Source organism: Rhincodon typus, chromosome 22, assembly GCF_021869965.1.
Source record: "Rhincodon typus isolate 14 chromosome 22, sRhiTyp1.1, whole genome shotgun sequence".
Classification (NCBI taxonomy): domain Eukaryota; kingdom Metazoa; phylum Chordata; class Chondrichthyes; order Orectolobiformes; family Rhincodontidae; genus Rhincodon; species Rhincodon typus.
Genome location: NC_063353.1, coordinates 15356076 through 15376074, shown reverse-complemented (window position 1 = coordinate 15376074; position 19999 = coordinate 15356076). Strand labels below are relative to the sequence as shown.

The following is a 19999-nucleotide window of genomic DNA, read 5'->3' as shown; positions in this document are numbered from 1 at the left end:
GACCCTGAACAATGTGTATTATGGTGGGAAATTTTGGGAAAATCAGGTGAGATGTTGAGCAAGACACATTCACGGCACTGAGACTGAAAGCCACATTTTCCAACTGTGTCTCAGTCTTTGACAGTTAATTCTCACTACTGAGAGGCAAGAAGCCCATTCACAGGCATTATTGTTCATTAATATCCTCATTATTATTTATGCTCGTTCCATTAATGTGCACTTATTTCTCTCACCTGAGGAAGTCAACAGCTTTGGAATTAGTAAAGGGTTGAAAGGTGACAGGAAGTGTGCAGGAAAACGGGATTGAGGCCGAGATGAGGTCAACCGTTCTATTAAATAGTGGAGCGGGCTCAAGTGACTGAACTGAGTATTCCTGCTACTAGTTCTTATGTTCTAAAAGAAACCTGAAACAAGAATGCAGCAGTCTTAAGACCAAAGATCAATCCCACTACTTGGAAACACACACCAAATATGTGGTCAGAGATGTGGCTCTAGGATTGTGCTCATTAGCTCACAGACCCACAAAACCCATGATCAGTGACATAGGGATTCCTTGGTGGACAATTGTACTCATTAGTGAGTGGTTGCCGACAATGACAGTTTTCTTTAGGGAGCATAATAGTACCCTCATGTAAAAATTCCTGTTTTGAATTCAACTTCTACATTTCCTTTGTTAAACTGATTTAAGGGACATAACGATATAACCCCCAGCTTGGAATTATAAAATATCATATTAACTTCCTTCAAATCAAGGCATTTTATTTTATATTATAAAACAACGAACTGCAGATGCTAGAAATCTGAAACAAGATGGAAAATGCTGGAGAAACTTAACAGGTTTGAAGAAAGAAAAACAGAATAAATGCTTCAAGTCCAGTGACCCTTCAATAGAATGTTCTGATGAAATATTAGTTGTATTTTTCTGTCTGCAGATTTCTTTTTTTTATTCATTCAGAGAAAGCAGGCATTCTAAACTTCTCTCTGCTGTGAGTGGAAGAACAGGACCGGGGTGGGGGGGGGTGCGGTGGTAGGTGCCATCGGGTTTTGGTGCATAAGTAATGAGACGAGCTTGGGAACATATTGTGAAAAAAACCAGGTAGCCTCGTGGACAGAAATCCTCCATGAAATTCGCCAAAAATGACACTTAATTAATTTCTGACATTATTTAGTAGAATATCTCTGATATGATGTAGATTGTCAGCACTGAGGTATTTCAGTCCTGAAGTAAACAGGTGATAGTTTAAGAGGGCAATTTTGCATTTAGTTAGCTTAAATCTTCTAATATAATAATTGACTGTGAAGATTTGTTGCTTGCAGTTATTTATTGATAGTTGTAGGTAATTTTGAAAACATAGACAAGTTTATACAACAAAGGATCACTGTATCCTAATTTGAATAGTAGCTAGATGTTACTTCTTTCTCATTACATCTTATTTGCTCTTCTGTGCTATTTAATGAAAAGAAATGATTTAAAACTTATTTTCAAAAGTTAGTTGTAAATTGAATTATAACTTGAAAGTTCAAGATTCAGTTCACTCATTTGAGATTGCTGCCTTGTGTAAATATACAGATATTATTACTGCAGTCACATGACTTGATGTATTTGTATGTATATTTTGTAGTCTTTCCATTCCCACAGTCAAGGTCCACTGTCCTTACATCAAACTCTTTTTCTTGGCAACACATACAGTTGCGCTCAATGTTGCCTGATGTGGTGTTAAAGCTGAAAGATAAGAAGGACACAGATTTCACTGATGAAAATATAGGAACAAATGCAACAAAATTACCCTGTTTAAGTAACAATACTCAAGTCTGTCTGAAATGTCTAAAGCTGCTTAACAAAAGATTAATTGTGCAACAACTCGTGTTACTTTGAAGAATGTGTTATCATATTCAGAGCATGATTATATACTGCCACTGGAACAATATATTTAGAGTGAAGATATTGAAAGGTATGGGGATTAGGGGATTTCTTTTAACGAAATAGTGCAAAAAGTTACTAAGTGAGTGCAGTGGACACCTGTTTGAAAAGTTAGATTTAGCATAAAATTTTAGGCCTAATCAATGACTACAATGATTTAGCTGGGCCTGACATTTCTAAATCAAACTCATGCAGCTTTATCATTCTTGACAGTTCAAGATAATTTCCAAGGAGGAGTACATGTAACCACCTTAACAGTCATTTCCGCTAAGGGGAACATTGCATTAGCTGACACACAACAGAACATTTGACAATATTTCAGCAGCTAAAACACAGGGCGCATGGGTGATCAGATACGGTACTGGAAGTCCTGGTGGAAGAGATCCAGCAAAAGGAGAAATGTCCTATAGTTGCTTGCAGAAGAAAAGGAAACACAATGGCAGATAATATTGTAGATTGGGCAGAATCCATCCTTAACTTAAACTCTTCTCCTGCATGGAGAGACTGACCAATTCCAGCTGGTAGTCAGTGGAACCAATGACTTGTGCAATTGGTGACCAGTGGAGTTCCACAGGGGTCTGTGTGGGGACCACAACTATTCACATTATACATTAACAATCTGAACAAAGGAACTGAGAGCATTGTTGCTAAGTTTGCAGATAACACAAAGACAGGAGGTGGGACCGGCAGTATTGAGGAAGTTGGGGAGGCCACAGAAGGACTTGGGCAGGCTAGGAGACAAGGCAAAGAAGTGGTAGATGGAATACAATGTGGGAAAGTGTGGCGCTATGCACTTTGGTAGGGAGAAAAGAGGCATGGTCTTTTTTTTTAAATGGGAAAAGACTTCAGAAATCTAAAGAACAAAGGCACTTAGTTCAGGATTTTCTGGGGTAAACATGCAGGTTCAGTTGGCAGTTGGAAAGGCAAATGCAATGTTAACATTAATTTCAAGACGGCGAGAATACAAGAGGAGTGTTGCATTACTGAGGCTGTATAAAGATCTAGCCGGATTGCATTTGGAATATTGTGAGCAGTTTTAGGTCCTGTATCTAAGGAAAGATGTTCTGACATTGGAGGGGTTTTAGAAGAGGTTTACAAGAATGATCTCGATGATGAAGGGCTTGTTATATGAGGAGTGGTTAAGGACTCTGGTTCTGTATTCAATGGAGTTTAGAAGGATGAAGTGGGATTTCATGAAACTTACAGAATACTGACAGGCCTGGATAGAGTGGATGTGGAGAAGATGTTTCCACTCAGAGGAGATACTAGGACCCAAGGGCACAACCTCAGAGTGAAGAGATGACCCTTTGGAACTGAGATAAGGAGGAATTTCTTCAGCCAGAAGGTGGTGAATCTGTGGAACTCTTCACCACAGATGACTGTTGAGGCCAGGTCATTGAGCGTATTTAAGACAGAAATAGATAGGTTCTTGGTTAGTAAGTGGATCGACGGTTACGGGGAGAAGGCAAGAGGATGAGATTGAGAAACATATTGGCCATGATCAAATGGTGAAGAAAACTTGATGGGCAGAATGGCCTAATTCTTCCCCTATATGTTATGGTGTCTTGATGCCTGAAGTCTCTCAGGAAAAATCAATCGAATAAGAAACAGAATGAATAACTACAAATACTTTGACTTGGTAAACTGCATCAGTTTAGTTGTGTCAGTCAGTTTGATCCTGTCAGTATAGAACAGACGCTAAAACAAAAAGATAGGGAACAAAGCCAGATTTAAACATTTTTACTCCAACACAGCTACTGTAACCCTTAACATTTGATTGAAATTTATATTTGGCTATCTTATACTTCCATATTGCTGTGTATAGATTGGTGTTTACTCAAAAACAACCAAAATGGTTTCCAAATATCAAATTAACATTTGTAGCTGCAATTTCAGACAATTCTTATTCTTTTCGATTCTGAGAAAATGTTTAATGATTCTATTTAAATTACAATTAAAAACACAAAATGTTTTTTTACTCATTCATGGGCTGAGGGCATTGCTGGCTGGGCCAGTATTTATTGTACATCCCTAATTGCCCAGAGGGCAGTTAAGAGTCAACCACATTGCTGTGGATCTGGAGTCACATGTAGGCAAGGATGACAGTTTCTTTCCCTAAAGGGCATTAGTGAACCAGATGTGTTTTCCCCAACAGCTGACAATGGTTTCATGGTTATCATTAAATTCTCAATTCCAGATTTTTTTGTTGAATTCAAATTCCACCATCTGCCATGGCAGGATTTGAACCCCTATCTCCATAATATTACAGTGGTCTCTGGATTAACAGTCCAGCAATAATACCACTAGGCCATCACCTCCCACATATACTTACTGAGATGATGTAAAACAATTGCCTTCACATATGTTGAAGCTGACTTCTGCTGAGCATTGACGATTATCCACGGTTTTCGTGACATGTTCTGTGCGGTTCAGCATTTTGCAGGTGCGAACTATAGTTCATAAAATCAATAACAAAAATTAAACTTGAGCTATAACTGTATTACAGAAAACACAGTTGTAAATCCACATTGTGAGACACCTGAATGGTTCTGCCATCAATTGGTCATAAATTTTATAAATTCATTTCTCTTTGAGTTAATTTTAACTCATATACAAAGTTATTTCCTTTGGAATGCATGTGTCTTGCTAACAAGTAATATTTTCAATTAGCTCTCGGTGAAACAGAGGGGAAACATATAAAAGAACTTTACTAATTCTTCAAAGATGACACAGAAATTCAAGTTAAACCATTGCAACTCACCACACCTTAATGTTATTTTTGTGCTCAAAATGAAAATCAATAGGCTCGGGAACAGTGAGCACATGGAGCACATCCAGGTTGGACATTGGATGCACAGTGCAGAGTGAGCATTCTAACGCCCTATTCTAACAATGCCATCAACACCTGCTTACACAATGTCCTGATGCACAAGTGCGATATATTTTATTTTATTCTTTTTACTTTCCAGTACCTTAAATAAGATTGACTATATAGGGTGCTGAATTAGGACAGTGCTGAACTGTGAGATGTGGCACACCCACAGAAGCTGATCAATGCCACCATTGGTAGAAGAGCAGGAGAGGTCTCCCAATGTCCTGGCCCCAAATTTTTCTACAGTTGGAACGGTCGATCTAGTCATGTATTTAATTACAGATTATAACCCTTTCTTCTGCACATGTTGCCTGTAAAGCTTCCAATAATGCAACTGTAATGACAGTTCAAATGGTATTTCATTCGTTGTAAATGCTTCAGGGCATCCTGAGATTTTGAAAGATATATGATTGCAAATTTCTTCTTAGTCAGAAAATGGGGAGATTGTTGTTTTTTTATCCTGAATTGGATAAGAACCAGATGACAGAGGCAAAGTTTCTAATTAATGACATCATACTATTTCTCATTGACAGCACCACCCAATTTGAAGATTCTGGAAGGGGAGATTTAATTATTTGGAGTGAGCAATGGATGATCCCTGAATAGTTGTTGATTTGTAAAATTAAAATTTTAAATATATTTGGGCACAAAAATGCTACCACACAATGGAACATGATTTATGGTTGTTTCACGCTGCAGAATCCCCATGGTCAACATACTGAGACATCTGTCAATGAGTAGCAGACTAAGTGATTTGCAAAGGTACATAAAACAGAAAATGATCATAGAATTGGAGCATCCAGAAAACACAAAGCTAAATTATAATGATGAGAAAAACAACACAGAAAGTAATAATGAACCATTTATAATTGTGAGGTAACAGAGCAATCTTGGTGCACTTGGCACATCTGAGTTTTGACAGGGAAAAGTCAAAAGAGTTTCTTGCTTCTAAAAGCTACTTAGGTGATTCGTAATGGAAATACAGATGTTAGGTAGGAACAAAATAAGGATGTTTGCAATGCTCAACATGATGACATTGCCAACAAGTTGCTTAAAAATAAATACGTCTCAAAAAGCCTATCTAAATGTAGGGCATAGCAGGGAATGTTGCATTTGGATGGTGTGTCATGCAATTCATCTGTGATGTTAAATAAAGTTTAGCCTTTTTACAATTGTTCGTATTTTTTTTGAATGCCAACTTACATTAACTTTTTTATGTTTTCAGGCTCATTCACTTTCCAGTCTGTGTCCAATTTCATTCTCTTAATGGACAAACTCAATACTTTGCCACTCCACACCATGGGTGGCTTGTTACAGTTGCTGTCTGATCAGTTGCAGTCACATTTCATAATCATATTGTCACGTAATGCAGAATGGAAGAACATTACAGTAACTTGAGGCACAACCTGCTGTTCTGACCATGAATGGTTTGCACACTTATCCTTCAAATATCTATTAATATGGTATCATTATGAATTGGTTGGTACATTCAACTGTGAATAAAATATTTTTGTACTTTTATATCTGTGTAAAAACTGTCCTCTCCAAAGTTCTAAAAGGATGTTTTTTGGATAAACCCAACAATTGCCACACCAAGCTGGGCAGCATGATTTGTACAATTTGAAGAGTTGATTTTATAAGGAAGAATCAACATCTATTTGTATATTACACATAGCAGGTAGATCACAACATTCATTTCAAGATGATTTGTAAAATCTATGTCAACTTGGTCCAATGAAGAAGTTTACTTGCAAAAGCCTCCACAGTTATCTGCAATACTTGATTCTTTTAGAGAATTTAGTATAGATGTATGTTAAAATTTATGGCGCCAAATTGCTTTAAACAATTATGCCTCAATTCATGAACAAAGTTGAAGAAATTGTTTCTAGTCGGAAGTAAAGGCAGTCATTCTCTTTTTTATTTTTTTACAAAAAGAGCCATCAAAAACTAAAGTACAGTTAGTATTCAAATGTTTGAATAATTTGCAACTATTCAGTACAAAAATCCCACATCTATTATGGGCAAAAGACTATGAAGAATATTTAGAAAATATTAAAGCCCCTTCAATGATAAAAAAATGAAAAGTCAAATTCCATTTTGTTTCTTGGAAAGTCAGAGCAACACCCATTCCCTGAAATACTTTTCCAACACCCATTTTTTTTTTTTCAAATTTCACCCCTCTGATGTCGACTTCCTGCTCATAGTCATCCCCATACACAATACAATACTTTATTCATAATAGTCATGTACAGCAACACAACAGATCAACCAGAACATTAATAAATTTGAACATAAAGTAATGAAATTCTTACCTTCTGACCCACATGAATAGCAGCATTTATATTGATCCCACACTTTCTCAGACTAAGCAATGAAAAATAACAGTAGAAATTTTTATAAGTATATAAATATTATTATTATAGAATCCCTACAGTGTGGAAACAGGCCATTCAGCCCACACTGACCCTCTGAAGAGGATCCCACCCGGACCCATCCCCCTACCACTTTAACCCACACATCCCTTAACACTGTGGGCAATTTAGTATGGCCAATTCACACATCCCTTGACACAATGGGCAAGTTAGTATGGCCAATTCACCTAAACTGCCCATCTTTGGGCCGTGGGAGGAAACCAGAACACCTGGGGGAAACCCATGCAGACACAAGGGGAACATGCAAACTCCACACAGACAGTTACCCAAGGTGGGAATTGAACCCAGGTCCCTAGCAACGTGAGGCAGTAGTGCTAACCACAGAACCACAGTGCCACCTGTTTTCTTTGAATCTTTAGTGGTGAGACTTTTATGCCTTTATAAAGTTGGTCCATTTTGTTAATTTATGACTAAAAAATAGGAAATCAAGCCCTCCATAGGGCCATTTTTTCCAGAAATGTCTCTAATCATTTTGCTATATACTCAATTTAAAATAAGTTTGATGAAACATGATCGAACTTATGAAACATCAATATTTGACTTCTTTTAAAAGAAAACTATTAATTGGAAACCCATTACTGAGGATCACAGTCCCACTGACATGATTGCCTTTCTACCTATCTATGAGTATCAATTTGTTATTACTATATTAGGTTGTTGAGAGATTTGTAACCCACTTGATATATTCTTCATGAGAAAGGAGGAGTAAATGACATGCGGGTAAGGAAAAGAAACAATTACAGGATTATAAAAAAAAACGGGGGATATTTTTTGTTCTAGCTCTGCTTGGGAAATGTCCAGTTTTGGACATGGAGGCAGAGAACCCTACAGTTGGGCCATACTGCAGCTTCTGATCATCACTGGTTGGTAACTGGGGCTGTGATAATTGTTCCAACCCAGAAATGTGTTTAGCTTCAAACATATCAGATAGAGATCACTTCTTGTGTTCTAGCTTAAATAATACCATGTAGGTGGAAGTCAAATCAGGATCAATATAACAACATCACAGAGAAATTTTAAGTCAAACAAAAATAATAGAAATGAGGTAACAGGAGAATTAAACAATTTGTGACAGCCACATAGAAACTGAAAAAGGGAAAAGGGGAAGGTGTAAAGAAGTGAAATCACAGAAAGATGGAGCAAAGCAAAATGAACTGAAATCAGGATGAAGAAACATCTGGTAAACGTGAATCATATACTATACAAACCTCTTTGCAAACAGACTGTTTGGAACAAGTTATTGTACTTTTTTGAACTCCAGTTTCAGAACATGTGTAGAAAACACAATTGTCGTTGGGATCAACCCACCATTCACCCTCCTAGGAATGACAGATGCAGCATAATAGATGAAAAAATTCAACTAATCTTTCTCAGTCAAATAAATCAAACAATTTAATGTCACCAGTTCTTGTGTTAATGTTCATTAATTGGGTTTTCACAAATGTACAGTTTCCACCATTAATAATCTCAATATACTTGTTAACTATAATAGACCTGAAAATCACAGAGAATGTACATCTAAGTGAGACTTGTGTAAATTTGACCAGGGTATCTGGGGTTAGAAATGCCAACAATTTCACACCCTTACCAAAACAGCTGCATCTTAAGCATCTGCTCACTGGAGAAGCTGGGAAGTTTGTTTTTTGTAAGGGAATGATGTTTTTAAGGTTATTCATATTAAAAAGAAAATCCTTTTCGGGGGTTCAGACCACGATCCTGGCCAGCCTCTCCATTTGCTATGCATCCCATCAGAGTATGTTGGCTGTCACTCTGTCTGAGTGAATTGTTATATCTTAAGTCTCTGTCCCTGACCTAGTCTTTTCTGATATCAATGAGCTCAGGCTATGTCCCTTTACAAGGCCTTGCCAAACTCTGTGCACTTAACTGGGACCTGCTGTAGCAGATTCCCAGTCTAATTTCAAAGTCTTGCGGAGACTCCTGCTGAAATTACAGCAACAGTATATCAGAAGCTTTGGATTTCCAGGTGCAATATTCTGGTTAAATATCAAATTAAGATTTACAGCTAATTAGGAAGAATAGAAATTAAAAACCTTAAATTTGTAAAACAGAATGACAGTGACTGATTAAAAAATATGCTCACTGGAATTTCCACAGGAATTATACAGTAAGAAAGCAGTGAATTGCTGGAGAGGCGACATATATAAATAGCTTTTATGCAATGTTTCTGAGGTTTGTGCTGAAGTTATGTTGATATTCTTGTTTTTCCAGTTAATAGTTACACTTGTTGAAAACAAACTAAACATAACTGCACTTCCACAGTTACCTCTTTATTTTGTCGTACTCGAGCCGAGAAGCCTGGAAAATGCCATTAGCGTAAAATCTTAAAGCAGCAATTCCCAGATTTATAACCCGTGCAATTTCCACCTACAGCTAGTCAGTCTAATAATCCAAGTCTTCTCACAGTGTCATATATCTTCTCAACAAATCTGTGTGGTAAAATTGTTACTAATCTGTGGAATCCTCTTACTTAAAGAAGAGATGCAGTAAATTGCTATTATAATTCATTGTATTTGCAAAATGCAACTCCATGTCATATTCTAGCATTTCTGAGATCCAAGCAATGGTTACATTTGAGTTATCAAACATATTAGATTGATCTTAATAAAATTAATAAAATGCCATCTATTTTCTTTTCCAAGTGTATCTTCATAACCACTCAAAAATTGTTCAATGTTATTGTTCTAAAGGGTGCAATGGAATGAAGAAAACAATTAAATTCTCTTGTATCATATATGATCATAGCTAATAAATGACTGTTACAAAAGTGTTCCGAATAAAGGAAATATCAAATTCTGATTGACTTACATTTCTCCTTTTCCCATCATTGTCCAGGCAACCTGTATTCAACACAAACTTTTGTCATTTTTATGATTTTATGTCAAACAGACATCCAAGTTGTTTTAAAGTAATTACTATTACGATTTTATCTGACTGCAAAATTATCAAAATAATTGCATATCAAGTGAAGGTAAGTAAGCTTACATGTAGAAACACATTCGGTTCTGTTTTCCGATAGCTTCATTCCATGTGGACAAAAGCAGCCTTCTTCATAAGAGGCTAACCTCAGCCCTTCTTTCACTTGACTGAAAGTGAGAGTGCAACCATTATTATTTTAAAGAGAGCAACCATGAATATTTTGAAGAGACCTGATAATGGCTCTGCTGCTATCTCTATCTGATGAGCGGCTATACAGAACAGGATGACCTGAGAGATATCATCTTACAGATGGCAGGTATTGTACAAAGACCTGTGCCTGCATGGATCCAGAGGTGGGGGTGAGAACTTCCTATTTACCAGTGTCCCATAATATCTGCTGTTATATTCCCACCACATCTCACATGCATGTATAATGTGCTGAGAAGTGCATGATGCAAGAGAACACATGGTGCAGCAGCGGGGTGCGCGGTAGAATGGCCTAGTGGTATTATCATTGGACTGTTAATCCAGAGACCCAGAAAATGTTCCAGGGACAAGGGCTCGAATCCTGGCATGGCAGATGGTGGAATTTGAATTCAATAAATACCTGGAATTAAGAATCTAATGATGACCATGAATCCATTGTCAATTGTCAAAAAAACCTATCTTATTCACTAATGTCCTTTAGGGAAGGAAACTGTCATCTGTACCTGGTCTGGCCTACATACGACTTCAGACCCACAGCAATGTAGCTGACTCTTAACTGCCCTCTGGGCAATAAATACTGCCTAGCCAGCAACACCATCATCCCATGAATGAATAAAATAAACACTTGACCCTGTTCCAAGCAGCCCTGAAAGAAACTCAAACTTCCCATTGGATATGTTTCTCAGGCACTTACATGGGGAATTTTATAGGGTGTGGAATGTAACATTGCAATCATTCACTCTGGTAACTAGCTTAACTAGTTCACAATTAATGATTTTAAAATGGTGGAGAGGCTGCTAATTTTTGAGTTGGTGGGTTTGTGAGCTGATGGCATCACACTTCTGTTGGACTATTGCAATACTGCTTTCACAACCTGAAATTCAACTTTAAATTTCAATGGGGCCACTTCTTAGTTCTTCTTATATTTTTTATAATATAAAAATCAGAATCAAACTGAAATTACACAAAAGAAAGTGCACATACTTACTTGTTCTCACAATAATCATCTTCCTTCATTTCACAAGGCTTATAAACCTTAGGTGCTTTGCACTTAAAAGCTATGAAAAATATAAAAGAAATGTGATCACAAATTACACAAAAAGCAGTTAGGTAAACCATCAGAAATGGAAAACAAAAATCATGGCCTAATTTTAAATGAAATGAGACTAGTAATAAACTGTCACAAATACCAATACACACTGCCATTATTGCATTACTAAGTTTTGAAATAAAGGTGATTAGCATTAACAGAGAACTTCCTGGAATATGCTCACATTATTATATTTTAATCCTTGTTTAGTATATTCTCAGGGTCAGTTGTTCAACAGGAGAAAGTTGCAGAAAGGAAAGTTCGGTTTAAGAAGTTTTAGAAGTGAAGACGAATACATCGTTTAGGAATGTGGAACACTGTAACAGCCATGTCAACAGATTTTGGTCTCTCAGAATGGAATGATTGTGAACCGGACGGAGCAAAGATTTGTCAGGTGGTGGAAGCAGTGAGAAGCCAATAACTGGTAGCATGCCTACATGAGATATATTTCACACATTTCTACCCTTCTATCACCACCTTGCCATCCTGCAAACAGTACTAAAATGATTAGCATTGACATCTTCAGATCAGATAAGATCGACAGCAGTGAAGAAGGTGAGCTTTGAGATAGGCTATCTATGCCGGCTCTCCCTACTCTCTCATTCTCCTTATGAACATAACCCTGCATGGCTTAAGGCAACTATTAATCTGACAAGGTTGGTCTAAAGCACTGTCCTTTTCGCTAATTTGCCAAAACCTAAGATGCTGTAGTTTTGCTTACATATCAGCTGCATACTAAGCACGTAGAACATGTTCAGAGTCACCTGAGTGGAGGAAAAGGGTGGCTTAAGTGATCACAACTTAAACACAGGGTTTTTGATCATTCTGATCTCTGCATGTCTTTTCAATTTTGTTTAGAAAGTGACATTACAGATAAACTGTGGTCTGACTGGCTGGTTAGGGACTGGCTTTAGGGATTAGCCTTAAATAGTAGCAGATTTAGAAAGGGCTTTGATAATTTAGGGACAATCCAAGAATAAGATTTTTAAACAATAAATAAAACCTAATTAACTATATTAGAAATAACAGTACAGGTGACGAGTTGTTCTTGTATGATGTGGGATCTCAAGGCGAGTCATAGTGGCCACATCTGTCAGTGTCTGCAGCTCGAGAAACTGCAGCTCAAAGTTAATGAGCTGGAGTCTGAGTTTCAGACACTGCATCACAGTCAGGAGTGGGGGCGGGGTGGGTAGTTACCTTGATGCTGTGTTCTAGGTAGTCATACTGTATAGCTTAAATACTTCAAATTTGGCCACAGGTCAGGGACAGCAGGGTGTGACCACAAGTGATGCAGTTGAAGGATCCTGAACGTAGTATTGGAGGAACTTCAATTCTTGACCTTGTCTAACAGGTATGAGCTACTTGCTCCCTGTGTGGATGAGGAAAGGGGCTACAAACTGACCACTACCATAGTCCAGGAAGCCATTCAAATGGGGTGAGTACAAAGAAAGGTGATATTTGTAGGAGATTCTATAATTAGAGAGGGAAGATAACAACCTTTGCGATTGAGGTCAAGAGTATCTGAATGGTGTGACGTCTACCTGGTGCCAAGGTGAAGGACACCTCAAGTCAGCTTGAAATGATACCGGAGAGGGAGGGGAAGGATCAGTTGTTGTGGTCCATGTTGGCACCAACAACATAGACAGACACAACACAGTGTGGAGCTGGAGGGACACAGCAGGCCAGGCAGCATCAGAGGCGCAGGAATGTTGACGTTTCGGGTCAGGACCCTGCTTCAGAAATGGAGAGGGAGAAGAGAGCTCAGAAATAAGTAGAGAGGAGGGGTGGGACTGAGGAAGGTAGGTGGGATGGTGATAGGTGAGTGCAGGTAGGGAGTAGTGGGGATTAGTCAGTGGGATGGGTGGGACAGATAGGTGGGAGAGAAGATGGACAGGTTGTGTCAGATCAAGGAGGCGGGGATGAGAGGGAGGCTTGGACATGGAATGAGGCCAGGGGTGGGGACATTTTAAAGCTGGTGAATTCCATGTTTAGGCCATCGGGCTGTAGGCTTCCAAGACGGAATATGAGGTGTTACTCCTCCAGTTTGTAGGTGACTTCATTGTGACACTGGAGGAGGCCCAGGATGGACATGTCACCCGGGGAGTGCGAGAGGGAATTAAAATAGTTGGCGACCAGAAGGTGTTATTGGGCCCTGCTTGGGGAATATCAGCAATTAGGAATAAAATTAAAAAACAGGACCTCAAAGGTTGTAATCACAGGGTTATTACCTGAGCCACGTGCAAACTGGCGAAGAGATAAGAAGATTATGGAAGTAAACACGTGGCTGAAGGAGTGGTGTGGGAAAGAGGGTTCCACTTCATGGGGCACTGGCATCAGTATTGGGACAGGAAGAAACACTACAATTGGATGGGCTTCATCTACACCAATCTAGGACCAGGATCCCAGCAGAAAGGCTAAATAAGGTGGTCACAAAGACTTTAAACTAGTTAAAAGGGGAGACAGCTCAGGAGAGTTTATTAAAGTTTCCAGAAAAGTAATAGGTCAGAGTATGGAAAGGGTCAAAAATCTAAATTCAGGCACCTCAGTTAATGATACAACAATGAGAAGGGGTAGTCAATACAGGATTGAGGGTGTTGTACTTGAATGTGCCGAGTGTACCAAACAAGGTAAGTAAGCTTGTCAGACAAATTAAAATCGGAGGATACGATGTTCTGGGTATCACAGAGATGTGACTGCAAGGGGATCAGGCTGGGAACTAAATAACCAAGGATATACACCCTTTTGAAAGGACAGGCAGATGGCCAGTAGGGGCAGGGTTGCCTGGTTAGTAAGAATGAAATTAAATGAATAGCAAGAAGTTGTGAATCTGTGTAGGTAGACTTGAGGAACTCCAAAGGAAAAATTACTTTGATGCGAGTTGTGTACAGGCCCCCAAGCAATGGTCAGGATGCGGTGAAGGAAATAAATCAGGAGATAGAAAAGGCATGTAAGAAAGGCACTATTATATTAATCACATGGGGGACTTCAATATGCAGATAGACAGGGAAAATCAGATTGGTAACGGGCCCAAGAGAAGGAATTCATTAGCCAGCTGAAGGTGAAAGAAGGCCTAGGAAGTAGTGACCAGATGATAGAATTCACCCACAGTTTGAGAGGGAGAAGCTGGAATCAGATGTAATGGTGTTACAATTGAGTAAGGGCAACTAGAAAGACATGAGGGAGGAGCTGGCCAGGGTCAACTGGCAGGGGATCCTAGCAGGAAAGGCAGTGGAGCAGCACAGCAGGATTTTCTAGGGGTAATTCAGGAGACATAGCAGAAATTCATTCCAAGGAAGAAGAAACATACTAGGGGAGAATGAGGCAAAAAAAAAGCAGGAGAAAATGCATATTATGTGGTGAAGATTACCTGAAAGCCAGAGAATTGGGAAACCTTTAAAATCGAGCAGAGGACAACTAAAAAAGCAATAAGGGGAAAGGACATGAAATGCGAGGATAGGCCAGCTAGTAATATAAAAGAAGATTGCAGAGTGTTTTTTAGATTATTAAAAAGTAAAAGAGAGGCAAAAGAGTACATTAGACTGCTAGAAAAAAAGGCTGGAGAAATAGTAATAGGGAACAAAGAAATGGTGGAGGAAATGTATACGCACTTTGCGTCAGCTTTGATGATGGAAGATACCAGTAGCATACCAGAACTTCGAGAGAGTCAGGGGGCAGAGGTAAGTGTTGTGGCCATCGCTAAGGAGAAATTGCTGGGATGCTGAAAGGTCTGAAGGTGGAGAAATCACCTGGACCTGATGGGCCACACTCCAGGTTTCTGCGGGACTTGGAGCGATACAGTGGCTCAGAGTTAGCATTGCTGCCTCACAGCGCCAGGGACCTGGGTTTGAATCCACCCTCGGGCAATTGTCTGTGTGGATTGCACATTCTCCCCGTGTATGTGTGGGTTTCCTCAAGGTGCTCTGGTTTCCACCCACAGTCCAAAGATATGCAGGTTAGGTGGATTGGCCTTTCTAAGTTGCTATGTGTCCAGGGATGTGTAGCTTAGATGGATTAGTCATGGGAAATGCATGGTTACAGGGATAGGGTAGGGGGTGGATCTGGATGGAATGCTGTTCAGAGGGTCAATGTGAACTCGCTGGCTGAATGGTCTGCTTCCACACTGTAGGGATTCTATGATTCCATGATAGCTGAGGAGATTGTGGAGGCATTGGTGGTGATCTTTCAGGAATCATGGAGTCAGGAAAGGTCCCAGAGGACTGGAAAATGGCTAATGTAACATGCATGTTTCAGAAGGGAGAGAGGCAGAAAATGGGAAATTATAGGCTGGTTAGCCTGACCTCAGTTGTTGGTAGGATTTTAGAGGCCATTATTAAGGATGGGATTGCAGAATGTATGGAAGTACACAGTAAAATAGAGCTGAGTCAGCACGACTTCTTCAAGGGGTGTCATGCCTGACAAATCTGTTAGAATTCTTTGAGGAGGCATCAAGCAAGTTAGATAAAAGGGGACTATGGTCGAATGGTGGAACAGACTCAATGGGCTGAATGGCCTAAATCTGCCTCTATACCTTATAGTTTTATGGTCTAATTTAAGAAAAGGATTGATAGATACGCCCAGGGAGCCACAAGTACTACTGAAAAATCCTTTCCACCTTGAGAAAGTCAGTCACCATTCCAAACCAAACACCCTTGGCCAAGGTGCCCATTTAGTGTTGTATGCTGGTCTAACCTGCATACTGACTAAATTCCCCCGTAGCCCTTAGAAGAGAATGAATGGTAAAAACGTTGAAAGCTACAATTTTCATTCTGCGCACTATTAGGGTGGTCAGGTTGAGAATTATATTTTATTCAAGGCTTCTGTATTGAAGACAAATATCATCGTTCAGCAGAACCAAAATGGATTGCAGCACTGAAGAAGCATTTGAGCTAATGAAATCTAGCTCCTGATAATGGTAGGGGATTTTAACTTTCCAAATATAGACTGGGACTGCCATAATGTTAGGAGCTTGGGTGGAGAGGAATTTGTTTCGTGTGTACATGATAATTTTCTGATTCCATGTGTGAATGTATCTACTGGATAATGGGGGACATCTTGACCTGCTCTTGGGAAATAAGGCAGAGCAGGTGACTCAGGTGTTGGTGGGGAGAACTTTGGGGCCAGTGACCATAATTCTATTAATTTTAAAATGGGGTGCCATTATTTAAGAAAGATGATAAGGAAAAGTCAGGGAACTATAGACCTATGAGCCTGACATCAGTGATGGACATTTTGTTGGAAGGGATCCTGAGGGACAAGACTTGCAATGTATTTGGAAAGGCAAGGACTGATTATGGATAGTCAACATGGCTTTGTGCATGAGAAATCATTTCTCACTAACTTGACTGAGATTTTTGAAGAAGTAATAAAGAGGATTGAAGAAGGCAGAGTGGTGGATGTAATCTATATGGACTTCAGTAAGGTGTTCAACAAGGTTCCTCATAGTGGACGGGTTAGCAAGGTTAGATCACATGGAATACAGGGAGAACTAGCCACTTGGATACAGAACTGGCTTGAAGGTAGGAGACAAAGGGTGATGGTGGAGTGTAACCAGTGATGTGCCACAAGGATTGTGCTGGGCCCACTGCATTTTGTCATTTATATAAATGATTTGGATGTGATCATAGGAGGTATGGTTAGTATGTTTGCAAATGGCACTAAAATTGGAGATGTAGTGGGCAGTGAAGAATGTTACCTCAGAGTACAACAGGACCTTGATCAGATTGGCCAATGGGCTGAGGAGTGGTAGATGGACTTTAATTTAGATGAATGTGAGGTGCTGCATTTCGGAAAGGCAAATCAGGGCAGGACTTATACACTTAATGGTAAGGTCCTGGGGAGAGTTGCTGAACAAAGTGACCTTAGAATGCAGTTTCATAGTTCCTTGAAAGTGAAGTCACAGGTAGATAGGATAGTGAAGAAGGTGTTTGGTATGCTTGCCCTTATTGGTCAATGCATTGAGTGTAGGAATTTAGGAGGTCATTAGGCCACTTTTGGAACACTGCTTTCAGTTCTGGTTTCCCTGCTATAGGGAAGATGTTGTGAAACTTGAAAGGGTTCAAAAAAGATTTACAAGGATGTTGCCAGGGTTGAAGGGTTTGAACTATATGGTGAGGCTGAATAGGCTGGGGCTATTTTCCCTGGAGCATTGGAGGCTGACGAGTGACCTTATAGAGGTTTATAAAATCATGACTGGCATGGATAGGGTGAATAGACGAGGTCTTTTCCCCAGTGTGGGGGAGTCCAGAATTAGATGGTATAGGTTTAAGGTGAGAGGGAAAGGATTTAAAAGGGATCTAAGGGCCAACTTGTTCACACAGAGGGTTGTGAGTGTATGGAATGAGCTGTCAGAGGAAGTGGTGGAGGCTGGTACAATTACAACATTTAAAAGGCATCTGGATGACTATATGAATAGGAAGGGTTTAGAGGGATTTGGGCTAGATGCTGGTAAATGGGATTAGATTAGTTTAAGAGTTCTGTTCAGCATGGACGAGTTGGACTGAAAGTCTGTTTCAATGTTGTACATCTCTCTCACTCAATTGGGTGTTAGTGGTATTTTTAGCCCCCTTTGGTGAGCATTACTTCATTGTCTTCCTCCCCACTTATTGTCAACAGATGAATTCCTAGAGTGTAATTGATACAGTTACCCAGTTTGTAGCTTTACTGTGGAAAATAAATTCAATTAATCAAAGAAAAAGTATAGATTTTATATCCAAAGGTTCCAATAAAATGACCCTTTAAACAAACACTTTGGGCTTGATCAGCCACTCACCACAAGTACACCTGTTTTGTACACTGTATATTTTACACCTAGGGCATGGCAGATGATTAGGTCAGTGTGTTATAACCATGTGCTAGTACAGAGGCAACATGCATTTCTTCCACATGCCCTCACTTCCTATAGCAACTAAATGAATAGAAAACATAGCAGAGGGCAACATAACTGATAAAAACTTTGCACTCCGATACCCAACTGTAAGCAGTAATTTGATCCTTTGTTGATGCCTCTAAACAATTGTGTTTTATAGCAGGTGTTCTCTAGTTGCCTGACGCTTTCTCACCCACTAGTCAGCTTTCTGTCCATTTCAGCCCACTTGCTGGGAACATACAGGAGCACCCAGGAATTAAAATGTCCCATATGGGCTGGCAGCTTACTCCATTTTCCCCTCCAATAGCTGTGCCCTCAAGATCCACGCAGGATTAAAATAGTTCCCAATGTATCTATTAAATTAAGCTATTGCTTATTTCAAAATTACAATTCAAATCAAAAGAGAATATTTACATGAAACACACTGTCAAGTTTCTTAGATTCAGCATACTCACGACATTCAGGTGTTGAAGGCCTCCAGACAACACATGTGTTATCTCTACATGCCTCAGCAGCTGCTGCTATATTCTCACAGTCTAGTTCTGTCGAATTGACCAGGCAATGGTCAGTTTTACAGCTTTCCCAGAATGGGCCAAGGACATCCATGCTACAGTTTTTAGACAGTCTGTATGATGGAGAAAATATCAAAGATCTCTAAAGAAAAGTTACACAATCCTATGCAAAACTTCATGAATATACTTGTTTTTCAATAAGTATTATGGTCGTGATACCTAAACAGCAGTTTATTTGTTAGTTCAAATGAAAACCAAATTGTCATTGCTATTAAATATTCATAATCAAAACAGTGGAAATCGAAAACCACCATCATATTTTAGGTAATATGCGAGGTTCAAAATACATGAGGCAACAGGTTAAGTTGTCCTCAAATCATTTCAAATAGTCCTTGAGAAAGCAAAGATGGGAGCAACCTTTCTTAATGCTTAAACCATCGTGTTAGCTTTTCAGTCCCACAGCACAGTAGTTTTCACAATTACAGCTAATTTCACTTATTTAGGGATATGATTGCCCAGTTTGTTTCTTCACAAAAAAAATTTTTCCTTTTATAAACCTTCACTTGAATCTAGATTTTAGGTTTACAAACTAATGCTGGATTAGCAATAACAAAACAAAAAGTCAAAAATCGGACGCTGTAAATTGCTGGAAAAGCTCTGGAGGTTTGGCGGCATCTATAAAGAGAAATGAGAGTTAACATTTCGGGTCCAAACTCAGGAGTTTGTTTAACATTAGTCACTGAAGGAGTGAACAAGGGATTTAGGGGAAATGGGGACGGGATAAAGAAAGGAAAACTTCTTTTCTTGTTCCTGATTTACAGCATCCACAGTTCTTTCCATTTCTGTTTAATTATTGTTGGACTGTTTGTCATCTGCCCAGCATCAAGTCTTTCATTTGTTTCAATATGCTTGAATGGAGTCATAGAGCAAGTTTAAAACTTAGAGGTTCAAGAACAGTTTGGTTCCTATGTGAAACCTTTATGCACAGAGTCCCAAAAATCAAAACCTTTAAAATCTCCTGGTAAAATCTCGTAGAGTCCTTGAAGCATATTTTGACTCCTGGTATGTCAATCTATGTTAAAGACAACAAGGTGTAGAGCTGGATGAACACAGCAGGCCAAGCAGCATCAGAGGAGCAGGAAGGCTGACGTTTTGGGCCTACT

The 19999-nt window shown here is 39.2% G+C and overlaps 1 protein-coding gene across 1 annotated transcript; it reads right to left on the bottom strand.

Annotated features, from left to right (window-relative positions):
* Positions 1-1314: 1314 nt before the first annotated feature.
* On the bottom strand, positions 1315-18957 carry LOC125485767 (mucin-5B-like). Its single transcript, XM_048610221.1, has 8 exons — positions 18780-18957; positions 11358-11427; positions 10229-10329; positions 10052-10083; positions 8434-8544; positions 7106-7157; positions 4254-4371; positions 1315-1723 (listed from the first exon to the last, which is right to left on the bottom strand). The coding sequence occupies exons 1-8, from the start codon at positions 18928-18930 to the stop codon at positions 1537-1539; spliced, it is 822 nt and encodes a 273-aa protein (XP_048466178.1). The 5' UTR covers positions 18931-18957; the 3' UTR covers positions 1315-1536.
* Positions 18958-19999: the final 1042 nt, after the last annotated feature.

Excerpts from the sequence above, each read along its gene's own strand:
- LOC125485767 (XM_048610221.1), bottom strand. The coding sequence starts at position 18,930 with ATGGATGTCCTTGGCCCATTCTGGGAAAGCTGTAAAACTGACCATTGC. Across the intron at positions 7,158-8,433 it reads AACAGTCTGTTTGCAAAGAG|TCTGAGAAAGTGTGGGATCA; the intron begins GTTTGTATAGTA and ends TTCATTGCTTAG. Across the intron at positions 1,724-4,253 it reads AATTGTTTTACATCATCTCA|CTTTAACACCACATCAGGCA; the intron begins GTAAGTATATGT and ends CTTATCTTTCAG.